This window comes from Halichoerus grypus, chromosome X (assembly GCF_964656455.1).
Source record: "Halichoerus grypus chromosome X, mHalGry1.hap1.1, whole genome shotgun sequence".
Lineage (NCBI taxonomy): Eukaryota > Metazoa > Chordata > Mammalia > Carnivora > Phocidae > Halichoerus > Halichoerus grypus.
In genome coordinates, this window is record NC_135727.1 from 117,517,933 (window position 1) to 117,545,233 (window position 27,301).

At 37.2% G+C, this 27,301-nt stretch overlaps 1 protein-coding gene across 2 annotated transcripts in view; it reads right to left on the reverse strand.

Annotated features, from left to right (window-relative positions):
• CDKL5 (cyclin dependent kinase like 5) overlaps positions 1–27,301 on the reverse strand; it is a 198,550-nt gene that overhangs the window by 111,396 nt on the left and 59,853 nt on the right. For both annotated transcript variants that reach the window (XM_078065480.1, XM_078065479.1), the window contains exons 2-3: positions 13,066–13,289; positions 9,332–9,366 (exon numbers count right to left, since the gene is read on the reverse strand). In XM_078065480.1, coding sequence (XP_077921606.1) covers positions 9,332–9,366; positions 13,066–13,129 — 99 coding nt within the window. In that variant the 5' untranslated portion in view covers positions 13,130–13,289. The remainder of the gene's footprint in view (positions 1–9,331; positions 9,367–13,065; positions 13,290–27,301) is intronic.

Here is a 27,301-nt window from a genome sequence, read left to right on the forward strand (position 1 = left end):
ATAAAAATAGGTCAACACCCTGACATATAATAGTGAAACTTGCAAATCTCAGAGACAAAAAGAAAATCCTGAAAGCAGCTTAGGACAAGAGGTCTGTAACCTATAAGGGTAGAAACATTAGATTGGCAGCAGAGCTATCCACAGAGACGTGGCAGGCCAGAAAGGACTGGCATGATATACTCAGGGTGCTAAATGAGAAAAATATGCAGCCAGGAATACTTCACCCAGCTAGGATATCATTCAAAATAGGAGTGATAAAAAAGCTTCCAGGACAAACAGACACTAAAAGAATTCGTGGTCACCAAACTAGCCCTACAAGAAATATTAAAAGGGATCCTCTAAGCAAAGATAGAACCCAAAAGTAACATAGACCAGAAAGGAACAGAGACAATATACAGACACAGTCACTTCACAGGTAATACAATGGCACTAAATTCATATCTTTCCATAGTAATTCTGAATGTAAATGGGCTTAATGCCCCAATCAAAAGACACAGGACATCAGATTGGATAAAAAAGCAAGACCCATCAATATGCTATCTGCAAGAGACACATTTTAGACCCAAAGACACCTCCATATTTAAAGTGAGGGATGGAAAACCATTTATCATGCTAATGGACATCAAAAGAAAGCTGGGGTGGCAATCCTTACATCATACAAATTAGATTTTATTTATTTTTTTTTAAGATTTTACTTATTTATGTGTCAGACAGAGAGAGCACAGGCAGGGGAAGAGGCAGGCAGAGGGAGAAGCAGGCTCCCCGCTGAGCAAGGAGCCCGATGCGGGACTCGATCCCAGGACCCTGGGATCATGACCTGAGCCAAAGGCAGGCGCTTAACTGACTGAGACACCCAGGCGTCCCGACAAATCAGATTTTAAACCAAAGACTGTATTGAGAGATGAGGAAGGACACTATATCATACTTAAAGGGTCTATCCAACAAGAAGATCTAACAATTGTAAATATTTATGCCCCTAACATGGGAGCAGCCAATTATATAACCCAATTAATAATAAAATTTAAAAAAACACATCAATAATAATACAGTAAGAGTAGGGGACTTCAACACCCCCCTCACTGCAATAGACAGATCATCTAAGCAGAAGACCAACAAGGAAATAAGGGCTTTGAATGACACACTGGACCAGATGGACTTCACAGATATATTTAGAACATTCCATCTTAAAGCAACAGAACACACATTCTTCTCGAGTGCACATGGAACATTCTCCAAAACAGATCACATACTGGGTCACAAATCAGGTCTCAACCAGTACCAAAAGACTGAGATCATTTCCTGCATATTCTCAGACCACAATGCTTTGAACCTAGAACTCAATCACAAGAGGAAATTTGGAAAGAACTCAAATACATGGAGGCTAAAGAGCATCCTACTAAAGAATGAATCGGTCAACCAGGAATTTAAAGAAGAATTTAAAAAATTCATGGAAACAAATGAAAATGAAAACACAACTGTTCAAAATCTTTGAGAGGGAAGTATATAGTAATACAAGTCTTTCTCAAGAAACAAGAAAGGTCTCAAATACACAACCTAAACTTACACCTAAAGGAGCTGGAGAAAGAACAGCAAATAAAGCCTAAACCCAGCAGAAGAGAAATAATAAGGATCAGAGCAGAAATCAATAAAATAGAAACCAAAAGAATAGTAGAACAGATCAACGAAACAAGAAGCTGGATCTTTGAAAGAATTAATAAGACTGATAAACCCCTGGCCAAACTTATCAAGAAGAAAAGAGAAAGGACCCAAATTAATAAAACCATCAATGAAAAAGGAGAGATCAGAACCAACACCAAAGAAAAACAAACAATTATTAAGAACATATCATGAGCAATATATGCCAACAACTTAGGCAATCTGGAAGAAATGGATGCATTCCTAGCGACATACAAACTAACAAACTGAAACAGGAAGAAACAGAAAACCGAACGGACCCATAACCAGCAAGGAAATTGAAGCAGTAATCAAAAATCTCCCAACAAACAAGAGCCCAGGGCCAAATGGCTTCCCAGGGGAATTCTACCAAACATTTAAAGAAGAATTAACACCTATTCTTCTGAAGCTGTTTCAAAAAATAGAAATGGAAGGAAAACTTCCAAACTCATTCTGTGAGGCCAGCATTACCTTGATCCCAAAACCAAGGACCCCACCAAAAAGGAGAATTACACACCAATATCCCCGATAAACATGGATGCAAAAATTCTCACCAAGATACTACCCAATAGGATCTAACAGTACATTAAAATGATGATTCACCACAACCAAGTGCGATTTATTCCTGGGCTGCAAGGGTGGTTCAACATCCACAAATTAATCAATGTGATACACTACATAAATAAAACAAAGGACTGGGGCGCCTGGGTGGCTCAGTCGTTAACCATCTGCCTTCGGCTCAGGTCATGATCCCAGGGTCCTGGGATCAAGCCCCGCATCAGGCTCCCCGCTCTGCGGGAAGCCTGCTTCTCCCTCTACCATTCCCCCTGCTTGTGTTCCCTCTCTTGCTGTGTCTCTCTCTGTCAAATAAATAAATAAAATCTTAAAAAAAAATAAAAAATAAAAAATAAAACAAAGGACAAGAACCATATGATCATCTCAATAGATGCAGAAAAACCATCTGAGAAAGTACAGCATCCTTTCTTGATTAAAACTCTGAATTCACAGTGTAGGGATAGAGGGAACATACCTCAGTATCATAAAAGCCATCTACAAAAAGCCCACAGTGAATATCATTCTCAATGGGAAACACTGAGAGCTTTTCTCCTAAGGTCAGGAACACGGCAGGGATGTCCACTATCACCACTGCTATTCAACATAGTACTAGAAGTCCTAGCCTCAGCAAACAGACAACAAAAAGAAATAAAATGCATCCAAATCAGCAAAGAAGTCAAACTCTCACTCTCCACAGATGACATGATACTTTATGTAGAAAACCCAAAGACTCCACCCCAAAATTGCTAGAACTCACAGGATTCAGCAATGTGGCAGGATATAAAATCAATGCACAGAAATCAGTCGCATTTCTATACACTAACAATGAGACAGAAGAAAGAGAAATTAAGGAGTCGATCCCATTTACAATTGCACCCAAAACCATAAGATACCTAGGAATAAACCTAACCAAAGAGGCAAAAGATCGGTACTCAGAAAACTATAGAACACTCATGAAAGAAATTGAGGAAGACACAAAGAAATGGGAAAACGTCCCATTTTCATGGATTGGAAGAACAAATACTGTTAAATGTCTATGCTACCTAGAGCAATCTATACATTCAATGCAATCCCTATCAAAACACCATCAACTTTTTTCAGAGCCGGAACAAATAATCCTAAAATTTGTATGGAACCAGAAAAGACCCTGAATACCCAAGGGAATGTAGAAAAAGAAAACCAAAGCTGGTGGCATCACAATTCTGGACTTTATTATAAAGCTATAATCATCAAAACAGTATGGTACTGGCACAAAAACAGACATAAAGATCAATGCAACAGAATAGAGAACCCAGAAATGGACCCTCAACTCTATGGTCAACTAATCTTGGACAAAGCAGGAAAGAATATCCAATGGAAAAAAGACAGTCTCTTCAACAAATGGTGTTGAGAAAATTGGACAGCCATATGCAGAAGAATGAAACAGGACCATTTCCTTACACCATTCACAAAAATAGACTCAAAATGGATGAAAATCATCCACACACACAATGGAATACTACTCAGCCATCAAAAAATGAAATCTTGCCATTTGCAATGACGTAGATAGAATTAGGGGGTATTGTGCTAAGCGAAATAAGTTAATCAGAGAAAGACAATTATATGATCTCACTCATATGTGGAATTTAAGAAACAAAACAGAGGATCATAGGGGAAGAGAGGAAAAAATAAAACAAGACGAAATCAGAGAGGGAGACAAACCATAAGAAACTCTTATTCATAGGAAACAAACTGAGTGTTGCTGGAGGGGAGAGGGGTGGGGGGATGGGGTAACTGGGTGATGGACATTAAGGAGGGCATGTGATGTAATGAGCACTGGGTATTATATAAGACTGATGAATCACTGACCTCTACCTCTGAAACTAATAATACATTATATGTTAATTAATTAAATTTAAATTTAGCAGAATCTGAAATACAGAATATTATAATACAAAGAAGTATGATTTTTAAAAGACTTTCGTAGTGTTCCAGAAACTGTTCTACAATTAATTGGATCAGCAAGAAAAGCTAGGTCAAGAGAGGAACCCACACAGAAGTAATGGTTTATGAGTGACCCTTTAAGAGTAGACAGAAGATATCCTCCCCCACTAATTCCTATGATCTTTGTTCCTGACCCAATGTCCAGTTGAACAGTGGCATCTCGTTAATCTCCATAACCTGCAGTAAATTAAAGTCATTTAGAAAAGTGTGATTACTTAAAAAAAATGATTATGGTGAAATAATACTGAAATATTTCCAGCTACTTACAATCTTTATTAAAAACCCAAGCCTCTAATTTTCTTCAGATGGTAGAAATTTTGTACACAAGAAGCAGGAATCCACATCCTACTTATATTTAAATAAGGAGGAAAGTAATGACAAAGAAAATAATATAATTAATCCCATATATTCAGTTTGCCATTGTTGATTCATCTCTTTTAAGTTGTGTTTTAAAAGCTCAATTCACTTGTAAAACTTAAATCTAAAAAAAATTTTTAAGGCTTCTTTCATATAATGTGGAAAAAAGCTGAAACAACGTTTATTTTTAGTAGAAAATAACTACGATTTTAGATGGCACACTATAAATAATCTGTTAAACTGGTGATGGTTCATTGACTTTTCCCTCAAGTATCTGCTTAAAATAGTTGTTTTTTATTTTTAAAAATGACCGAATCACCATTCAGCTTTTTTGTAGAAAACAAAATTAATCTGAAAAAGAAAAACAGGAATCAGTAATTCAAAATATATAATGCATGCTAAAAATGAACGCTTATAGCAAAAGACAAATTGTGCATAATAAGTGATTAATAACCCAAGAATGCTTTTTAGTGGGGCAAAATATGGGTATTCCTGACTAGTGAATATTTAATCACATCTATTCCTCCTACTACTCTCAATCTCAATTTCTCAACCCTCAAAAGAGAAAAATGGCACAATCTGGATTTTCTCAACCTGCTCTCTCCTTAACCTCCTGCAATTTGGCATTCAATGTACCATTTCACTTAAAGGGGTCATCAATAAATGACAATATTAAATTAAATGGGTTTTCTCATCCCTCAATCCTTATCATCATGGATCTTTTTATGGATTTTTACACTGTTGGTGAGTACCATTTTTAAAAATCTTTCTTCCTTGCTTTCTAGATGTCTGCCTCCCACTCCTTTCGGTACAACTATTTAAGGCATGCCCTTAACTCTGCTCTGCACCCCCCCTTGGAGGTCCATAACATTTCACAGTTATGCTCAAGTTAGTGATTTCTGGCATCAGACGAAGCCTGGTTCCACCACTTCTTAGCTGCATAATCTTGGCCCTAACACAGAACCTCTCTAATGACTCCGCTTTCTTATTTGTAAAACGGTGTAAGAGTAGGGCTGTTGTGAGTAGTAAATGGACAACATCTAGCAGAGTTAACTGGCATACGTTAGATGCTCAATATGTGGTATTTATTATCAGGTTTGGTATTCTGCTGCCATTTTATTCTTTTTTATGAAAGCCAAACTCATTATTTCTCCCCCAAAACTTACATACCCTTTATAAGTTTGTAAGTCATATAAATAATAGCAGTGATTTTTCAGTTTAGCACAAACCCCTGGGATCATCTCTAATCCTTCCACAGGGACCTGGTACTCTACAATAGCTCTCTACAGTGGCGTTCATTTTTGGTTCTATAATTTAAGTCAACTTTATTATGTATTAAATACTTCTACGCTCTACCCCAATGCTGGATTCTTCATGCCTTTGTGTAATTAGCTATATGTCACCTACCACTTCAAAACAAACAAAAATTTCTCATATGTCAACCTCAGCCACAGGAAAGGAAATACATGAATCACCACTTCCTTGTCCTAGGATCAATTAGCATTGCCCCCCCAACCTCTCTCAATCAGGCTGCACAAAGCCTTGTCTCCAGTTCTAATCACATCTCCCTATGTCACTACATTCCATTTGCCCGACTTTGTTGTAAGGATGACCTCTCTGAGTTTCTGCAAAGAAAAGTATGCTGTAAAATAAGCATAAGCACTTCAAAGCAGACATGCAAATAAAAAGAGAACCAGCAATGCATATCTGGAGAGTAAAGGTCCAAATGAGAACTTCTTCCAAATGTGAGTAGTCCTAAGGTGCCGTTAAGTAGCTTAACACTTACTGCTAAGAATTTTCATATATATGCCAATGTGCATATATACAATAAACAGAAGCTGTGAAAAAGAGAGTACAGTTATGTATTTCTTTTTTAATTGTTCAGCATTTGTTTCAGAAAATTAATAAGTATGGTCTTTGGCCTAGAATAACCCAATACCACTTTGTGTTCACAATAGACAAGATACATTTGTTTATAAACATGACCTCTAAATTTCTTGCAACAGTATATGATTTAAAACAATAACTTTCTTTCATACTTGCTCAAATATATAATGCGCTAGGAATTATTTAATTATATATACACCCACAGCTAACCTTATCCAAAAGAGATCAAATTGATGCATAAGTGATCACACGTACCTACGCATACGTAATCATACAGACCTGATTTATACATTTTTATAAGCGTTTCATTAAGTCTTTAAAAGCTATTCAAGGGGCGCCTGGGTGGCTCAGTTGTTAAGCGTCTGCCTTCGGCTCAGGTCATGATCCCAGGGTCCTGGGATCGAGCCCTATATCGGGCTCCCTGTTCTGCGGGAAGCTTGCTTCTCCCTCTCCCACTCCCCCTGCTTGTGTTCCTTCTCTCGCTGTGTCTCTCTCTGTCAAATAAATAAATAAAATCTTAAAAAATAATAATAAATAAAAGCTATTCAAAATATATAGGTATGATTATTTTACATATCATGGGTACAACAGGGAGGATTATATCCATTTTTAAATATAACATGAGATTTCATAGTAGTCCATTTGTTTGATCCCAAAGGGTAAATCTTAGAAGCATCAAATTCTCTCTTTTTGGATAATGCGGAAAAGACTGAAGCTCTGATTCTAGCTGAAAAGAGGATATATCTCTAACAAGTCTAATGACTAAACAGTTTCAGATTCTAAAAAGAGTTTTATATTACTCTGAGGTAGGCACTAATTTAGCTTTACATTTTCCATCCAGCAATATCTTTTTAGATGCATGTAAAGGAAAAAGCAACAATACTTGGAGAGCTGGTCTGTGAGTCCCTCATTTAGTGAAGGGCAGTGAAAAGAGATATTTTTTAGATGCAATGTCATTTGCAGCAACCTCATGGGTTATTTTTTCAAGTATCTCTTCTACCTCTTCAGACCGTAAGCCAGACAAGAGCAAGAAAACTATGGTTTATTCGTCCTTTTAACTCAAACTGCCCTAGGAATCTGAGTTCATGTTTAGAGTTGGTTTCCCAAGAGCAGAGATAACCTGTTCTCATCTACTTTCATTATGGGCCCATCTTGCTGGGATTAACAGTGTGCATTATGAGAACCAGGTACAGGTAACAAACATATCTTCATACACGAATAAACCAGACACAGGGAAAGATAAAAACAATATATTCAACTAGTAAAGTTTATTTTTACATAAAAGGCACAAAGAGAGCTTAGATAAGGTCAAAAAAAAAAGTATAGGGGAAACAGTCATAGGAAGAAGTGGGACAAGACTGAGAGAAAACACTGTTAGAAGATTTGCATTATGTATCAGAAATCTTTCAATTTTAAAACTCAAAGATTAAGACTAAGAACTGAAGCGTCCATTTATTATGCTACATAAACAGAGCCATGGTATAAAAGGAAGTATTATGTTTATTTAAAGAGTCAAATTTACAACCTATTTCCCCTGAGTAGTATCCACCAAGGAATTTTATTTTTTTTAAAGCTTCAGAAATGTATTATAACTCAAGGCAACTCATTAACAGTATAGCAATTCATTAGAGAGCTTTTCATTTGTTTAATTTCCAACTGCAGTAATATTCCTTAATGAGGTATTCAAGGTGCTAAATTTATTTTGATTGTGTTTAATTTATTATTTTAAATTCTTAATCATCCTAAATCAATAACCACAGTATTCAAACCATTTTTTGAGGATTTACTGGCAGAGATCTTCAGGTAACTATTACCAACATAGATACTTTGAACACCCAATTTTAAGAATAGAAAATTAATGGAAGAGATTTATGATCTAAAACCCAAAAATACATCAACTGTCATGAAGCCTTATATCCAAAACATACTATTTTGTACAACAGGAAAGAAAAAACATAAAAACGGTATCTTATTTATGCATATATACACATACATATATGTCATGATAGATTTGAGAGTTTAAATTATGTCTTGAGCTAAATTTTTAAACTCATCTCAGATATAAATAATTCCATTAGAAAATATCACAAAAAACTTTAATCTTTGGTCTTAACAAAATTATACACAAAATAGCATGAGGCAGATACTAATACTCAGACTAGGTATACCATAACAGGAAAATATTTAACCTAACATTTAAAATTATTACAGCTGCAACACTTGCCACCTTAGTCTCTGAGTAAAACACGCTTATCACTGAGCAACAGCTATGGGAATCCTGAAATAACTTCCCTGAATAATTGGTGATAACAGTCAAATAATCTATACTATATAGTATAGTAAATAATCTATATAGTAAGATCCATTTCAAGGCTATTCAAGGGTGATCAACTACAACCAATAATGATAATCATACACAATTATCTGAAGCCCTATTTCATAACCAAACACCTATCTGCTACCTTTCGAAATCTGGATTCAGATCTACCAAGCACTGTAAGTTACTGGGTCTACGTGAAAAATAATGACTGAATGAAACTTCTTCTTGCTCATAAGCACTTGAACATAAATCTGTCACTACCTTGATTTCTTCTATATCACCTTTTCTCTCTTCCCATTAGGAAGCTTTTCACCTATACACTAGGGCAGTTGAGAAAAAACAGCATATGACTGCAAATAACTAATGACTACCTAATCATGATAAAGCTTGTCCAAAAGTAGTCTTTTTCTAGGTTCACATGTTCATTCTACTTCATTAAGCATCATTATCGTAGCCAGACAGTTTTAATTATATGCCCACATGCACAGAACAATACATTAGTTTCTAAACAGTTAAACATATACATTATTTTCTTTTTAAAAACCATGTACTTGCCTTGTGTCTGCATTTAAGTACAACTCCATAGGCTCCTACAATAAAAAGAAATAAAAAATTAGGGGACATATACAAACCATAGCTCTTAGAGAAATAAAAGTTCTATTACATTTATATTGGCTATCAGTATCTGATATAATAATGGTTCCTAAAATGACAATACCCTGCAGTGATAATGCAATGAGCCTCATACAAACAAAATGTGGATATTTAGTATATATCTTTTTTTTATAAAACAAGAGTATAAGCAACTCATTTACCCAACAAGTATTTTTAAATGTTTCTCTTTTTAAAGAAAACTTCACTTGAAACGTTTTAAATTTAAGCTCAAAATTACTGGAGACAAGATATGGACATAAGAACTTTAAGAGTAAATGGAAAAAAAAAAAAACTCAAAAGACTGTAGAAAACGTAAAATTTAAAAGCTAATTGTTTCCCAATAGTAAGCTCAGGTACCAAGCCTACCAAATATGTTCTCAGTCCTAGGAGACATTTAAGTACTCTTCCAGGATACTGGAATGTCTTTTCTGACAGGCAGAATAATATAGGCTTAAGCATTCCAATTAATAACTAGTAGGAATTGCTACATTTTTGCCATAAATAAAGACTCAGTGCAAAGGCACAGACCATAAGTAGTCCAAGGCTTTCTGGCCATTTATAGCCAAGCACTTCCACTTTCTTTGGTATACTTTGATGAGATTCATCACTACAGTTTGGGTTACTTATCCTCTTACCTAGCCGAAAAACCTCTTTAGAGGCAGAACAGAGTTGACAGCAAGGTACCCAGGAAACTGAAGTTAGAGTTAAAACTGTGACAACCTAATTAGCAGAATCAAAATGTAATGTACAGGGGCACCTGGGTGGCTCAGTCGTTAAGCGTCTGCCTTCGGCTCAGGTCATGATCCCAGGGTCCTGGGATCGAGTCCCACATCCGGCTCCCCGCTCAGCGGGAAGCCTGCTTCTCCCTCTCCCACTCCCCCTGCTTGTGTTCCTGCTCTCGCTATCTCTCTCTCTCTGTCAAATAAATAAATAAATAAATAATCTAAAAAAAAAAAAATGTAATGTACAGTAACTTGAGGTTTGTAGAAATGTCAAGAACATTAACAGACAGACAAAGTCTGCATACATCTATGACAAGGGAACTTCAGAGAGATGAAATTGGGAAATGTGTCTCAAACAGAATCTGGAGAACCGGAACAAGTCTCCCTCACTTTGGTGGAGATGGATGAATCTTATTATCATAGTCAGGACGGAATCAGCTACTACAACCATCCAACTTAATTCCACAATCACCAGGCAATCCTTCAATCCCATTTTAACTGCTCATGCCAGTTTTTCGATGGAATGAAAACACACGGCCCAGGCTACAGGAGTGCAGAGTTTACTAGACAGTTTTTAGTTTCCATAATATATATGTATTTCTGAGGTAGTTTACAAAGAAAAAATATATAGCAATGATGGTTCTGACTATAACTAAAACTGACATATTCTGAGCACTCTAGTAGTTTAGTTAATCTGAGCTAATTCCTAAGGAGATGATCACCTACAGGTATACTAAGAAAACCAAGGTTGTGATCCAGAAAAACTGGGGCCCAGAATTTGAAACATTCCAACCCTGCTACACCCTATGAGCTGACTGGCTCCAATCAGTAGCTTTACTGCATTAGTTTCTAATTATAACACTTTGGAAAAAAACAAACAAAAAAAGGCAGCTATATAAAACAGTAGATAAGATATCAAGAATGAATTTTATTGGGGTGCCAGGGTGGCTCAGTCGATTAAGTGTCTGCCTTCAGCTCAGGTCATGATCTCAGGGTCCTGGGATAGAGCCCCACATCGGACTCCCTGCTCAGTGGGGAGTCTGCTTCTCCCTGTCACTCTCCCTCTGTGTTCTCTCTCTCTCTCTCTCAAATAAATAAATAAAATCTTTTTAAAAAGAAATTACTAAAAAAAAGAAAAAGAATGAATTTTATTTACATAATTACTATCAATGAAGAAAAGGAAAAGGAGTTGACTGGTGAAGGGAGAAGGATCCATTCTTTTTATATAGTTTCAACTTCAGACCTTAAAGCAAGCACCCAATAATTAGACTGTATTTTTTTTTTAAGATTTATTTATTTATTTTAGAGAGAGAAAGAGAGAGACAGAGAGAGAACAAGAGCACAGGGGGAGGGGCAGAAGGAAAGGGAGAGAGAATCCCAAGCAGATTCCGTGCCCAGCACAGGGCACAATGTGCGACTTGATCTCACAGCCCTGAGATCACAACCTGAGCCGAAACCAAAATCAGGCACTTAACCGACTGCACCGCCCAGTCACCCGGACTGTATTTTAATTGTTTCTCTTTATTTGAAAAGGATTTAACTACTTAATATTAAAATCTAGAACAGCTTTGCTGTTCACAGGTAAATCTTCAAAACTTCTTTTAAAATTCACATTTGAAAATTCATAAAATAAAAATTTTTATAACATTTGCTTTAAAGATATAAATGCTAGGGGCGCCTGGGTGGCTCAGTCAGTTAAGCCTCTGACTCTTGATTCAGCTCAAGTGGTCATGCGATCAAGCCCCACACTGGGCTCCAGGCTGGGCGTGAAGCCTGCTTAAGATTCTCTCTCTCCCTCTCACTCTGCCCCTCTTCCTCCTCCCTTCCCCCTCTAAAAAAATAAATAAATGCTAAGAAACCATAATTATAATTACTCATACCCTGTTAACAGAATCATTTCTCAAAATCTCCATAAAGTTATCTTTAAGTCAAAAGCAAAAATTACTAAGAAGGAAAAATCAGGGGGGCACCTGGATGGCTCCATGGGTTAAGTGTCTGCCCATGCTCAGGTCATGATCCCAAGGTCCTGTGATCGGCCCCACACATGGGGCTCCCTGCTCAGTGGGGAGTTGGCTTCTCCCTCTCCCTCTGCCCCTCCCCTCCACTTGTGCTCTCTCCTGCTCTAATAAATAAAATCTTTAAAAAGAAAAAAAAAGGAAGGAAAATCAGGAAGACTTATGAAAAATGAATTACCATATTTCATCAAATTAATGATGTCATTAATCATAAGCATTATTTTATGTACTACTAGGGGGGGAAAAGAACTGCCAATTAAACCATGACATGCTATGGATTATAACTCACATCCTGATTTCAGAAATGTTAAAATATAACCAAGTTGTGTGCCTCAGAATTTATAAAAATGTGGTCTGTCATTCTCAAAGACAAATAGAAGCTTATTCACTTATTTACCATGTATTAAGCAAAATTTAACTTATACAAATAAATTTTAAGTTATCCAAAATAAACTTGATATAAAAATAAAATGTAACAAAAAATTATAGACTATGAAACCGTAATTGCTAATGAAAACAATGAAATGAAGGCAGCCTTGGGAAACCTGGCTGGCTCAGTCAGAAGAGCATGCAACTCGACCTCGGGGTTGTGAGTTTGAGCCCCACCTTCAGTGTAGAGATTACTTAAAAAAAATAAAATCTTTAAAAAAAAAAAAAGAAAAAAGAGATGAAGGCAGCCTTAAGAAATATCTGATTTAGTAAATTTTAAAGGGCTTTAAAATATTAACTTTCAATTGGAGAATAAAACCCAAATAGCACAATTTTATTTTTAATATTTCACTTAAGCACATATCTGAATTAATATAGGTAAAAATTAACAGGATCTGAATTAGTAACTTTTTCAGTGGTAAGTATAACTACATACATTGCTCAGAAACTCAAGGAATGCTAAACTTACCTTCACCTACAACCCCAAGGATCTCAAATTTATTCATCACATTACCAATGTTAGGAATCTTCATGAAGACAAACTCCTCTTTTGATGCAAGCCACAGAACATGGCATCAAGAAAGAACTTCTAAGAAAGTTGTGAAGTAGAACCAAAATGTCGAAGGAAGAAATTCTCACAGGTTGGCAGGGACTTTCACATATTTGTTCTAATGTGAAGTATTAAATGATTCCCTGAAAGAGAAAAGAAAAAAGCCATTAAGTTTTATATTCAGCACTCTAATAATCTATCCTATTATTTTGTACAGTTTTTTTAAATGTTAATGTTTCATATACTTAAAAAAAAAAGAAAAAAGAAAAAATAGCAAGAGAGAAGAACCCAAAATGGAACAAAAACAAATGTACCTAACTGTATTTGAAATGAATAACATAACCACATTGAAGCGGGGAGGGGGAGTCAGGGGGAAAGGAATTAACTCCAGGTAACTTTTGAAAACAATGTTTTAACTACACATTCTCCTCAAGCTAAAAACAAAAAAAAATTATTTATAAACAAATACTATACTTATATACTTGTTTTTACACAGAGGTATGAAATTATGTGTGTTCTCGGACTGAGCAAATAAGTAAATAAATACATTGTGGATAATGAGAGTTTGGCTTCTTATTCTCATAAAAAGAAGTTACAAATATGAAAAGGATGAAGGCTTGGAATTAGAGCTAACCATAGGAGCTCAGTTCTTAATATAAAGATGCAGAAATAGATATAAATGTGTGTGTAAATATACATACACACATATATATATTCCGTAGCTCTGTCTGCTGAGGAGGCCTAGAAGCAATGACACTCCAACATCCCACCAGGACAGTTAGTGCACCAATAAAACGAAACAGCTTCCTCAGAGAAATGGCTGATTCCCAGGCAAGAGCAAGGAAAAGTACAATATGAGCCCAGGATATACTTTTGTGGTGCCAGAAAGGCTGGTAATGCTCAAAGAATGACAGGAGCATGTCTGAAGGACACAGGAGTCTCTTCTGGTCAAATGAGAAACAACTAAACAAAATAAATGAAAATAGTAGATTATAAACCATAGAATAAAATAAAAACACACCAGTCCTTACTTACATAAATAAATGAGGGGAGAAGGAAAAGCTCTTTCTGAGAGTATAATTCCAAATAATAAATGTAGTGATGGAATTAGAAAATCACCATTTGGCAACCACCCTGGTAATAATTATTTCAGGCAAGTATCATCAACATATGCTGAAACTAGTGGTTTAAGGTTTGATGGAAAACAGGATATTATCTAGTCTCAAAGTAGCTCCACTACAAAATACCCACTAATTAAAAGGGGAAAAATAGTAATTTCATAGTGAAGAATCCTGCCAGACACCACCTTAATTAAGTGATCAAAGTTAACATTGTCAATAATAGAACAAGTCAACATCATATGCCTTCTGATAGGATACAACACAATGTCACTTCTGTGGCATTCCTTCCAAAAAGGTAAAACAGACAAGCCCAAACTGAAGGACATTCTACTAAGTAACTGTCCTGTATTCTTTAAAAATGTCTAAGTTATAAAGGACAGGGAACCAAATAACTGTTCCACAAAAGAAGATTAGGAGATGTGATAACTAAATATAATGTATGATCCTGGACTGGATTAAACCAGGACAAGAAAAAATATTTTTTTTACTAAAATTATTATGAGTGATGTACCACATGTGACTGTGGTTAATATTATATATTTGAAAGTTGTTAAGAGAGTAGATCTTTAAAGTTCTCATCACAAGGAATAAAAATTGGTAACTGTGTGTAGTGATGAATGTTAACTAGACTTACTGTGATCATTTCACAATATATACAAATATCGAATCACTATGTTGTACACTTGAAACTAATAATGTTTCATGTCAATAATAGTTCAATTGATGAATTAATAAGGTGCAGCCCAGAATCTCTAGAATAAGACAGTCTAATAAAAAATTTTAACAAAAAAAGAACGAACACCAACATTTTTAGAGATAAAGTCTGCAACTTAAACCATTCAGGAAAAAAATAATAAGTACATGTGTATGGAGGAAGAGACAAAGAATGATTAAAATGTTAACATTTGGGGAATTTGGGTCAAGGGTCTATGAAACAGGAAATTCTTCGTACTATCTATGCAACTTTTCTCTAAATCTGAAATTATTTAAAAATAAGTTATTTTGTTTCAAAAAAAACTATCCCATCTTTATGAAAAATAACAGCTGTACCAACACAAAATATTGGTTTAAAAGGAAAAAAATAAATCAAAACCAATAAATTCTTTGCTGCCTATGAAATCTGAAACTTTTTAAAAATAAGAGTACCCATGTGGTGTGGAAAAGTACTGACTTGAAGTGTGCCTTTTCACATGCTGATGGTAGAAATACAAACTGATACAAGCTTTCTAAAGAGCAGCATGTCCATAATTAAATGCTTTTAAATGTTTATAGCATGATAAAGTATCTGACAAAATCATACAATAAACATCATTCATAAAGGCAAAATTTCTCAGAGACCTCTCTAAAAAAGTGGTATTTGAGTTGAAACATATCAGTAACAAGAAGGAGCCAGCCATACGAAGATCTAAGTCAGTCACATTACAGGTAAAAGATGCTCAGAGTGCTTCTGAAAATGAATTATTCTTTTATTTTCTATAGCTGATTTGGAAGAACACCCAGGAAGTATTTAAATATCCCACTCTGCCAATAATGGCATGGCTCATTTCAAAGGAACCTTGAGATAAAAATTAAATCATTCCCACTAAGAAGACCCAGCCCCCCAAAAGTTATGTACCTAAGTATATATAAAGAACATTTGGTCCCACCTATTCTCTATATGGAAATGAAAATTGAGTAATGCAAACTGGGAATCAGAATTCAAACGTGTGAGGTAAATACATAACATAGGTGTCAAGAGCAGTCTTTTAACTACCAGTATTCATACTGAGAAAAAAACTGTATGCCAAATTGGATTTCACTACAATTTTATATGAATAACACTGAGTAATTTTTAAGACCTAAAAACTCAGATACTTTAGCTTCAACTAACTAAATAACTTGGATGAAATCCCTTTGAGGACAAATACAAATACTGGAGGAAATATTTTAAAACAGCCTAAAAACCCCAAAGACTTAAGATTGTAAAGAATTAGCTGGTTGAAATCAAGGCAAAAGAATAGGACCCAGAGATATAATCCAAACCACCCAAAATGGTTTCAGCTCTCAGGCACTTGAAGATCCAGAAAAAAAATGGGAGAAAAAAGCTCTTAAAACCTTTAAAAACCCAGAAGCAAAAGTCAAAGGCAAGAGTGCCAAAAGGAGGAAGTTTGATAAGCCACCACTCACTTAAAGCAGAAACCTCAGAGCTACACTCCCAGGATAAAGGAAACCAGAAATAAATCAGCCCTTGGACAGACTTGAATTACAGTTTCATGTTATCTGAGTGACCAAAACTCTCAGTGATGGATAACCTGGATGATGACCACACTCTAAAACTATACCAGATAAGGAGCTGGTAAGAAAACTAGGCAAGTTTGACTTTGATGAGAGATGGCGGACATCTAAATGTCTGAAGACTCTTTGAAAGAGGGAATAGAGCAGATGATTTGAATTACTTTAGGGGGAAGAACGAAGATCAGAGGTATAAGTGAAAAGGAGACAGATGTCAGCTCAGTAGTGACTGGACATCAATGAACCATCAATGGTTACTCATGCATTCTTATAAATCTCTTACTCATGCATTCTTATAAATATCTGTCAGATAGCTGCAGTGGGCCAGCCCACTTTAGACGCTTCAGGATACAGCAGTGAACAACACAAACAAGGCCCTTGCTCTCATGGAGCCTAATGAGGGGAGAGAGACAGTAAACAAATAAACATGATCATTCCAGGCACTGACAAGTATTACAAAGGAAAGAAAACAGTCTTTCGATAACTGGGGGGGGGGGGGGGGGGGAGGAGACGACCCTCTTTTAGATAGGGTGGCCTGGGAAAGGCCTGTCTGAGGAGTTGAGATTTGAGCAAAATCTGTTTAATGTAAAGAAACAAGCCACAGGAACAGGGATGGGTGAAGAGCGTTCCAGAAGTACAAAGACCCACAGAGTTTGACAATTTCAAGGAACAAAGAAGACCTGTGATCTGAAGCATAGCAGACAAGAAGGGGACCAGCAGGGGGCAGGAAGAGGCCGCTGGATGCAGTTTGGCCTGGCCATGGTAGGAAAGTCATGCACTAAACTAGATGTCCTCTAAGATCCCTTCCAACATGAAAATTCTAAGAATCTCTCAAAAACCTTGAGTTTTTTTTATTAGTATTAACTTTGTAAACAAGTAACAGAATAAACTTTAAAGTGGATGTGTTCTGCACTAAGAAATACACCTAGAATTAAGCAAACTTGTCTCTGTATTGGCAAGCAAGTACCTACAAGAACTGACAGAAATGGAAGGCTTATAATTTATTTCATGTATTATTAGTATTGAATTTAAGAGTTGCCTGGGCCTTGAATGTTTCCTTTGTGCTGAAATTATAATCTTCATCTCAACAGGTCTTTTCTTCTTCCCAAAGAGAGTACCAAAATCAGTTGAATCATAAGTTTTGTTCTTGTCTCTGGCATTGTTTTTATACATACAAATGAGAGAACCATTTTGTTACTGAAAACGGCACAGGAATGAATTTGGTACATGACAAAACTTGTTATAAGAAAGTTTAAATGGTTTGAAAGCATCTTAAAACTCATGATCCATGTATAGAAAGAAACCATGTCTATGGAAAGCACAGCCTTGCAAAAAAACAAAAAATCCTAATTACTCTCCTTGGAGAATTTCTCCGTGTTGCATATAAGTGAGGAGAAAATGCACTAGTTTTCCTCCTAGATGAGACCACATCACCCATAATTAATAATTTTCCTTTATTCTACCAATAGTAGAAAAAGTGATTTATCAATCCATTCTCTATAAATCAATTCCCATTATTAAATCCAACTGATATTTGACTACCATGAGTAACATACAGTTTAATAACATAAACATTTCAAACTTCCAAACCTAGCTTTACCTCCCCACTCTCTACAATCCATCCACAAGGTAGGAAATTCAGTAACAACTCAATGGATCTCCTTCTACCCAGCTACTTGATATTTCGCCTAAGCACTGCCAATCCTAGAGAACCCTTTAGTTCTCTGAGACTCCGAGGGCCTCATGATTCAGATTGAAAAAAAGAGCTCAACTCAGATCAGAGAAATTCAGGGTTCAAATTAATATTGTACTTTTTTTTTTAAGTTTTTACTTAAGTAATCTCTACACCCCATGTGGGGCTCAAACTCATGACCCTGAGAACAAGAGTTGCATGCTCTTTCAATTGAGCCAACCAGGTACCCCAATATTGTACTATTTAAGACACACTATTGGGGGCGCCTGGGTGGCTCAGTCGTTAAGCATCTGCCTTCGGCTCAGGTCATGATCCCAGGGTCCTGGGATCGAGCCCCGCGTGGGGCTTCCTGCTCGGCAGGAAGCCTGCTTCTCCCTCTCCCACTCCCCCTGCTTGTGTTCCCTCTCTCGCTGTGTCTCTCTCTGTCAGATAAATAAATAAAATCTTTAAAAAAAAAAAAAAGACACACTATTGGTTAAAAAGGTTTTGAAGGTACTTGCATGAATATATAAGTATCAACTTTATCATGGTTTCCATGGGATAATTTGTTCTGACCTCCAAATTCCAAATAACTGATTTTAAAATAAACTTACAAAAGTTGGGGACCACACCTAGATATGCTGAGTTGATGTGGATCAGAAAATAGATCTAAGTTATTGTCCTCTACTCAAAAACAAAAACAACAACAACAAAAAACTAACATTCACCTGAAAAAAGATAGAAGGAACTGAAGTCCAAGACTGTTGAAGAACACTCACAGGATTTAAATGAAATCAAGACCAGTGGCCTAGATACATTTCATCCCTGAAATGCTTTAAGACTTCAGAGATGAGATTGCTGAACCTTAGTGGTATTGGGCAAGTCCTACAGAAAAGATGAAAAAGACTGGCCTAGAGCAAAAGTAGTCACATTTTTCAGAAAGGGTAAAATGGTACATTCTGTAAACAACACTACACCTGTGAACTTTTAATTAAACAATCATTCAATAAATGTCTTGAGAGCTAACCATATGCTAGGCACTGGAATAAACAGTAGGAACTTATCAGTAAAGGAAACAGACAAGACTCCTTACTTCATGGAGTTTATCAAAGAATCACAGAATAAGCATAAAATTGCAAATATAAGTCCTATAGAAAAGAGATATAAGGTGCTACAAGGGCTTGTAAGAGGGTTGCCACCTAATTAGGGAAGGTTGGCTTTTCCAGAGAGAGTGTCCAGTAAGCTAAGATCTGTAGGACAATTAGACATAAACTTATGGAGGAGGAGGAATGCTCCAGGAGAGAACAATTTATGTGAAAGTCCCAAGTCAGAAGGGAACATGACAGAGACAAGAGACTCAAAGGTAGCAGGGGTGGGGTAGTTAATAACCTAGTACCAGGTGAGACTGGATAAATAGATTAGGTTATTTTACATAGTTATAATTATCTTTATCATAAAACACAAGCAGACACAGGAGGGTTTGAACAATGGGAGGGGTGATTTCAGGGGGTGGTATGACAATCAGATGATATGTGTTTGGAAAAAAATCATATAAGCTACAGAGAAGTGGATGGCTCATTACAGGGAAGAGAAGATGCCAGTTTGGGGGCATAACAAGTGGAAAGCCACAGCAGACACCCAGGTGAAGAATTAGGGCAGGATGGACTTAGTTGGTGGATATAAAGAAAATGAAAAGATTAAGAAATATATTTGGAGGGGAAACCAATACAACTCAGGATGGATTAGAGATGGGAACTATAAGAGAAAACAAGGATTGGCGCATGGCTGGCTCAATGGGAAGAGCATGTGACTCTTGATGTTGGGGTCATGAGTTTGAGCCTCACATTGAGGGTAGTTTACTTAAAAAAATTGCAAAGTCTTATTCCAAATCTCTGTACTCTGTACCACCCCACAGTGCCTACACCCAAAAGGGAATAAATCTCAAAAAAAAAAAAGAGAGAGAGAGAAATCAAGGATAACTTCTTGATTTGGAGTTTGGGCTATGAGTAGATGGAGGTTGTTTCTTGATTGAGGAAAACTAGAAAAGCAGATTAAAGGAAGGGAGGAGGGGGGAAATCCAGGATTCTACTTTAGCCATGTTAAGTTTGCATTTAGATATATATAAAAATGAAACAGACAAAAACCAAAGGGAAAAGAAAAATAAAAAACTGAGGAAAAGAATTTGTAACTTATATCACAAAGAGTTCATCCTAACACATAAAAGATTCCTACTGCTTAATAAGATAGGAAGAAACCCAATTTTTAAAATGGGCAAAGTGGGAGACACCTGGGTGGCTCCTTTGGTTAAGCATCTGACTCTTGATTTCAGCTCAGGTCATGATCTCAGGATCCTGGGGGTGCTGGGATCAGGCCCCAACTCAGGATCCGTGCTCAGCGGGAGTCTGCTTGAGGATTTCTCTCCCTCTCCCTCGGCCCCTCTCCCTGCTCATTCTTAGGCACTTTATCTAAAATAAATAAATCTTTAAAAATAAATAAATAAATAAAATGGGCAAAGTGCTAAAGTGCTATGAACAAATAGTTCACAGTAAAGGAAACACAAATGGCTCTTACATAAAATGTTACTCGACTTTACATATAATAAAAACTGAAGATTAAAACTACACTGAGATTCGGGGTGCATGGCTCTTAAACACATAAAACGTTACTCAACTTTACATATAATGAAAACTGAAGATTAAAACTACACTGAGATTCAGGGTGCGTAGCTGGCTCAGTGGGTAGAGCACGGGATTCTTGATCTCAGGGTTGTGAGTTCAAGCCCCATGTTGGGTGTAGACATTACTTTAATAAGTAAATATAATTTTTAAAAAACTACAGTGAGATTCAATTTCTCAGATTAGCAAAAAACAAAATTAACATGCCATGTCGATGAGAACATGAGGAAATTATGCTTATTCATACATTGCTGGTGGGAATGTATATTAATATAATTTTTGGAGGCTAATTTGATAATATCTTTCAAAACTAAAAACAAACGTATTCTAATGACACAGCAATTAAATTTCTAGAAATTGGGGCGCCTGGGTGGCTCAGTTGGTTAAGCGACTGCCTTCGGCTCAGGTCATGATCCTGGAGTCCCGGGATCGAGTCCCGCATCGGGCTACCTGCTCAGCAGGGAGTCTGCTTCTCCCTCTCCCGCTCCCCCCTCTTGTGCTCTTTCTCTCTCTCACTCTCTCTCTCAAATAAATAAATAAAATCTTTAAAAAAAAAAAATTTCTAGAAATTGATCATCAGAAACACACACACACACAGATAAGCATACATAATTCACAGAAGTATTGTTTGTAAAAGCAAAATGGAAACAACCTTTAAGTATGCATCAATAGGGGCCTGGATAAATGAACTGTGGTACATCCATTCAATTTTTTTAAGCTAGAGAAAGAAGGGAAATAGGTCTATTTCACAAATTTGAGTTTTCACTAATTTTCCAATAAATCAAAATTATACTTAAAATTGTATTCTAATTAAATACCACTTATATCTGTTTTGTATACTGGTTCTACATAAAATTATATTTGAAAAAGGATATTTATTGTTATTTTTTGGAAGTTTGAAAAATCTACTAATTGAAGAGTATAAAAGTACATGGTTGAGTTTACTGGACCTGAAGACATCAAGTGTTTTCAAACACTGCCAATAATTTGGAAAATTCACAAAGGCGGCTTCCAGGCTAAACAGTGTCAATGCTGTCACAAATTGATCTTCTTTATTATGTATCCAGATTCGTGGTCCTTGTAACTGATGTGACTGCAGACTGGAGATTACATCAGAGAGATTCTAAAGCCTGGGTTTTTCTCACCAAGGCAAAGTATCAGACTTATAGTTGACCTTGACAACTTTCATTTCCTCAGTTAAAAAAAAATAAAGCTCCTCTGTTGGATGATCTCTAAGGTCCCTTGTAGCTTCCAAATACCACAATTTCATTTCTAAAAACTCAGAACCTCTCAAACTGAAAATGAGCATCAAAATCGTCAATTCCTAAGTTGGGACCAGTATAAAATACATACACCCTCCCCTCTCTCTTTTCATTATGATTCCAAATCACTTACCAAAGTAAGTTTCAAGAGCAATGGAGTAAAATCAGCTTAGAACAAGGGAAGGAATGGCATGATTACCTTTCAGCCTATTTCAGAAAAACTGCAAAACCAGAATAAGGAGAATGCTGCTAGCCAAACATCTGGTGATTAAACTATTCCTGGGAGGGTCACTTATGTTAAAGAGAAAAAACAAATAGTAATGATAACTAGACAGCAGCAACTTCGCAAGGCATGAAAAAGTCTGGGATATATTCCAAATGGGTTAGGAGGAAGTTATTTTTATTTAGAGATATTTGTGTCCTATTTAAAACATAGAAGGAACTTAAAATCAAGCTAAAGATCTTAAACTTCCTCAGTCAGCTCTCTGTCCTGCTAACTTTAGAAGAGTAACGATACTTTGACCAAACAAATAACAGTAAAAATTACAAGCAATCCATCAAGGCAATTAATTGATGAAAGCATTCAATTAAGGTCAAGAAATCTGAGGGGTGCCTAGGTGGTGGAGTTGGTTGAGTGTCAGACTCTTGGTTTCGGCTGGGGTGGTGATCTCAGGTTCGTAAGATCCAGCACAACGTTGGGTTCCGGGCTCAGTGTGGAGTCTGCTTGAGATTCTCTCTCCCTCTCCCTCCACCCCTCCTGCTCGTGCTTGCTCGCTCTCTCTAAAGTAAATAAATAAATCTTTAAAAAAGAGAGGGATCTGAACACATAACTAATAAAAATTTTTTATTTTAAAATAAATTAAAATTAAAATTTAGTATGTTAAAAGGAAAGATAGGTTCTTTCCTTCAAGGAAATTACAATTAAAAAAATAAAACAAAACAAAATTATGGTTAACAGGACTTTTGAATTACAGCTTTCCCACATACTAACTTAATGTTGAGTTGTGGGAAAACATTATAAAACATTATAACTGGTTTGTTTCCATTTATAAACTGGGGTTAAGTGCCCTGACACCAAATATGTGGCATCTTCCAACACCAATTCTCTGGCACCATCTGGGTGTCGCTACAATCCATTCTAACACTAACAACCCAGAGTTAACATCAGACTCCACAGGTTTAAAGGGTTGGTCCCACAGACTTAACTTCAGACACCTGTCACACGTCCCAGGTCCCCAGGCCACCTGCTATTATGTCCAACTTGGCTAAAACTTTGGGGGTTCCCACCAACTCCTCCTCAGGTTTGATAATTTCCTAGAAGGACTCACAGAACTCAGGAAAACACTTACTTACTGATGTGGGGAACAAAGGCAAAATATAGAAAAGAAAATTAAACTTCCTTATAATTTACAGCCCATTGACAAGTACTCGAGATAGGCAGAGTGACCTTCCTCCAGGAACTCAACTGCCACAACATGAATACTTTGCTAAAGGCAAAAGACAACCTTAGCGTGACATTAGCCCAACCTCCACAATCCTGTAAAAATCCCTTTGGAAACTTCTTTTATCTCTACCCACCCCCCACCCCCTTACTGCCCCCACCCCTGCCAAGATATATGTTAGCAATCATCCTCCAAACATATGGCCCACTGATATACATCTGAAGGGTCTCATGACTAAGGTTTTACTAGGCAGTAGTAAATGACCCCTCAAGGTCCTGGAAACCTTGTTTCCAAATTCCTTAGAGACTTACACTATCCCTAACCTCCTCCAAACTTGAAAGTATATAATCGGCAGCTCCTTACAACCCAAGTACAGCTCTTTCTGCCCACAGGTCCTTTCCCGGTGCCTTAATACAACTGCCCTTTTTGCACTGAAGACGTCTCAAGAATTCTTTCTTGACTGTTTGCTCCTGAACCCCAACATTTCACATCACTTACCATTGCTGGTTTATTATAAAGGATACTTAACTCAGGAACAGCCAAATGGAAGAGATGAATAGAACAAAGTATTGGGGAGTCAGGGGGAAGCACAAAGGGCTTCCATGCCCTCTTAGGGTGCACCATCCTCCAAGCACATCGGTGTGTTCACCAATCCAAAAGTTCCCCAAACCCAGTTCTTTAAGGGGTTTTTATGAGGGTTTCATTATGTAGGCATGATTCACTAAATCACTGACCATTGATAACCGAACTCAATCTCCAGCCTCTCTCCCTTCCCCAGCAGTAAGAGGTAGGAGAAGGGAGCTGAAAGTTCTAACCTACTAGGAGCACCTGGCTGGTAAAATACATGGCTCTTGATCTTGGGGTTGTGGGTTCAAGCCCCACTTTGGACGAAGAGCTTACTTAAAAAAAAAAAAAAAAAGTTCTAACCTTCTAATCATGGCTTATCCTTCTGGTGACCAGGCCCCATCCAGAAAGTTATCTAGGGACTCTGCCAGGAGTCATCCCACTAACATACAAAAGAGACTATCACTCAGGAGATTAAGGTTAACATTTTTAAGACAAGAACAGAATACTGAATAGACAAGGTAAAGGCATTCTAGGCAAAGTTTGTGCTAAAATAGGCAAAAAAAAAAAAAAAAAAAAAAAGGCTATTTGTAGAATTCAAGTCATTCTGCTTCTCTGAAATCAGGGCACAGGTCCAGGAATGGCAAGAAATGAGGCTAGGACTAAATCATAAAAACCTTGTATACCAAGCCACAGGTATGTTTCCCTATATTTAAAGAAAGGATTCAACTACATACAGTACTAGAACTTTGAAGTCCTCTGCCAGAGACAATAGTAAATCAAGAGAAGCCTTTTAGGTGAATACTTATCAGTGTTGTTTCAGAAAAATCACCATGGAGGCAGAAAGAAGGTTAGGGCAGAAACACTAATCAGAACGCTACTGGACTGATAGAGGCCAGGCACAAAAGGATGAAAATCTCAACTAAAGAAGCAACAGAACAGAGAAAGGAGGACAGATTTAAGACATTTAGAAGATGTATCCAGGGGCGCCTGGGTGGCTCAGTCATTAAGCATCTGCCTTCGGCTCAGGTCATGATCCCAGGGTCCTGGGATTGAGCCCCACATCGGGCTCCCTGTTCCGCCGTGGGAAGCCTGCTTCTCCCTCTCCCCTCCCCCTGTTTGTGTTCCCTCTCTCGCTGTCTCTCTCTCTCTGTCAAATAAATAAATAAAATCTTTAAAAAAAAAAAAAAGCATCTGCCTTCGGCTCAGGTCATGATCCTGGAGTTCTTGCTCAGTGGGGTGTCTGCTTCTCCCTCTCCCTCTGCCTTCCCCGCCCCCCACTCGTGTTCTCTCGCTCACTCGCTCACTCTCTCTCTCAAATAAACAAAATATTTTAAAAATATAAATTAAAAAAAAAAGAAGATGATGTATTCAAAAGACACAGGGCACCTGGGCAGCTCAATCAGTTGAGCGTGGGACTCTTGGTCTCAGCTCAGGTCGTGAAACAGAGCCTGAGTCAGGAGACCCAAGTCATGCTCTGCGCTCAGCAGGCAGTCTGTTTGAGATTCTCTCTCCCCCTCTCCCTCTGCCCCTTCCCTGGCTCCCGTGGGTGCACGCATATGCTCTAAAAAAAATTTTTTTAAAGGTATTTAAAAAAAAAGAAAAAACACAGTGACAATTTTAAAATAGTTGATGAAAGAGAAATGGAGAATGTAGAGGCTGCTTTTAGGCCGCCAACTTGAACAACAGAAACCTGAATAAGGTAGAAGGGTCCATAGTGATCGCCTACCTCTTGGCTGAACACAAATAGGCCCATTAGGCAACTCACCTGAAAATATCCATAAGCCCTAGCTGACCAATGGGTTACTTACACCCGGACACAGGTACCAAAAAAAGACAAATTTCACACTTCCCACACCCCGTTCACCTTCCCCCTTAACTACAAACCCCCACTGCCTTATGGCAAACGGTCTCTACTTTGCTATCCTGCCTGCCACCCCCATGCAATGTACTCAATAAACTTCTATCTCCTTTGTTCTGCCTTGGGTGAATTCTTTCACCACCTGTGCTGCTGGGAGGCCACCGGATGGGAGGCCCCACGGAGAAGTCTAGATGATTGCAAAACTTCTGCCTTGACTACTAGGTGTACTGGGGGCACTGCTAACTGAAACTAGGAATACAGAAGAGCATTAAGAAAACAGTATTATATGGCTGCCAATTATGGGATCTTATATGTTTATATGGGAAGCTTTGTGCTGTACAATACAGATATATCATGGATAGCTGAATGAATACAGAGTTAAACTTCAGGTCAATAGTAAGGAATATAAGCCATATACATTGAAAATATGAAAAATTCAAGGCTTAACATACTTAATTTCCAACTTAAGGCAACCTCATAAGGAATATAACCTGCTCTAAGGGTAAAACAGCCTGTCATATATTCTCAGCCTCCATGATTAAGTCACTTTTCAGATGAATCCATTATAATCACATCTTTATAGAATCCTTGGAAAAGATGCCTTGGAAAGAGATTGATTCATACAATCATGGCATTGTGATCAACACAAGCCAGAAACTTTGGAATCATTTAGACCAGAGTTTCTCCAACTATTTGAAGATTTTATTTGCCAGAGAGAGAGAGAGAGAGAGAGAGAGAGAGAAACAGAGTACAAGTAGGGGAAGCAGCAGGCAAAGGGAGAAGCAGGCTCCCTGCTGAGCAAGGAGCCAGATGCGGGACTCTATCCCAGGACCCTGGGATCATGACCTGACCTGAAGGCAGATGCTTAACCGACTGAACCACCCAGATGTCCCAAGAGTTTCTCCAACTATTTGCAGTAAAGGTCTACTTTGTTTGTTTTTCAATCCCACGTTACTGTTTTGTAAAATACAGTAAAAATGGGGTGGCAATATTAAATTACCTTAAGTTTCTATACTCTTACACTCATTTTAAATACTTTTCTACAAAATACTTAATACTTTTAAGACTCAATATTTTAAGTGTAAAAAAAATCCTGAGATAAAGATGTGGTATACACACACACACACACACACACACACACACACACACACACACACACAAAATGGAATATTATGCAGCCATCAAAAAACGAAATCTTGCCATTTGCAATGACATGGATGGAACTAGAGGGTATTAGGCTAAGTGAAATAAGCCAATCAGAGAAAGACAATTATCATACGATCTCAC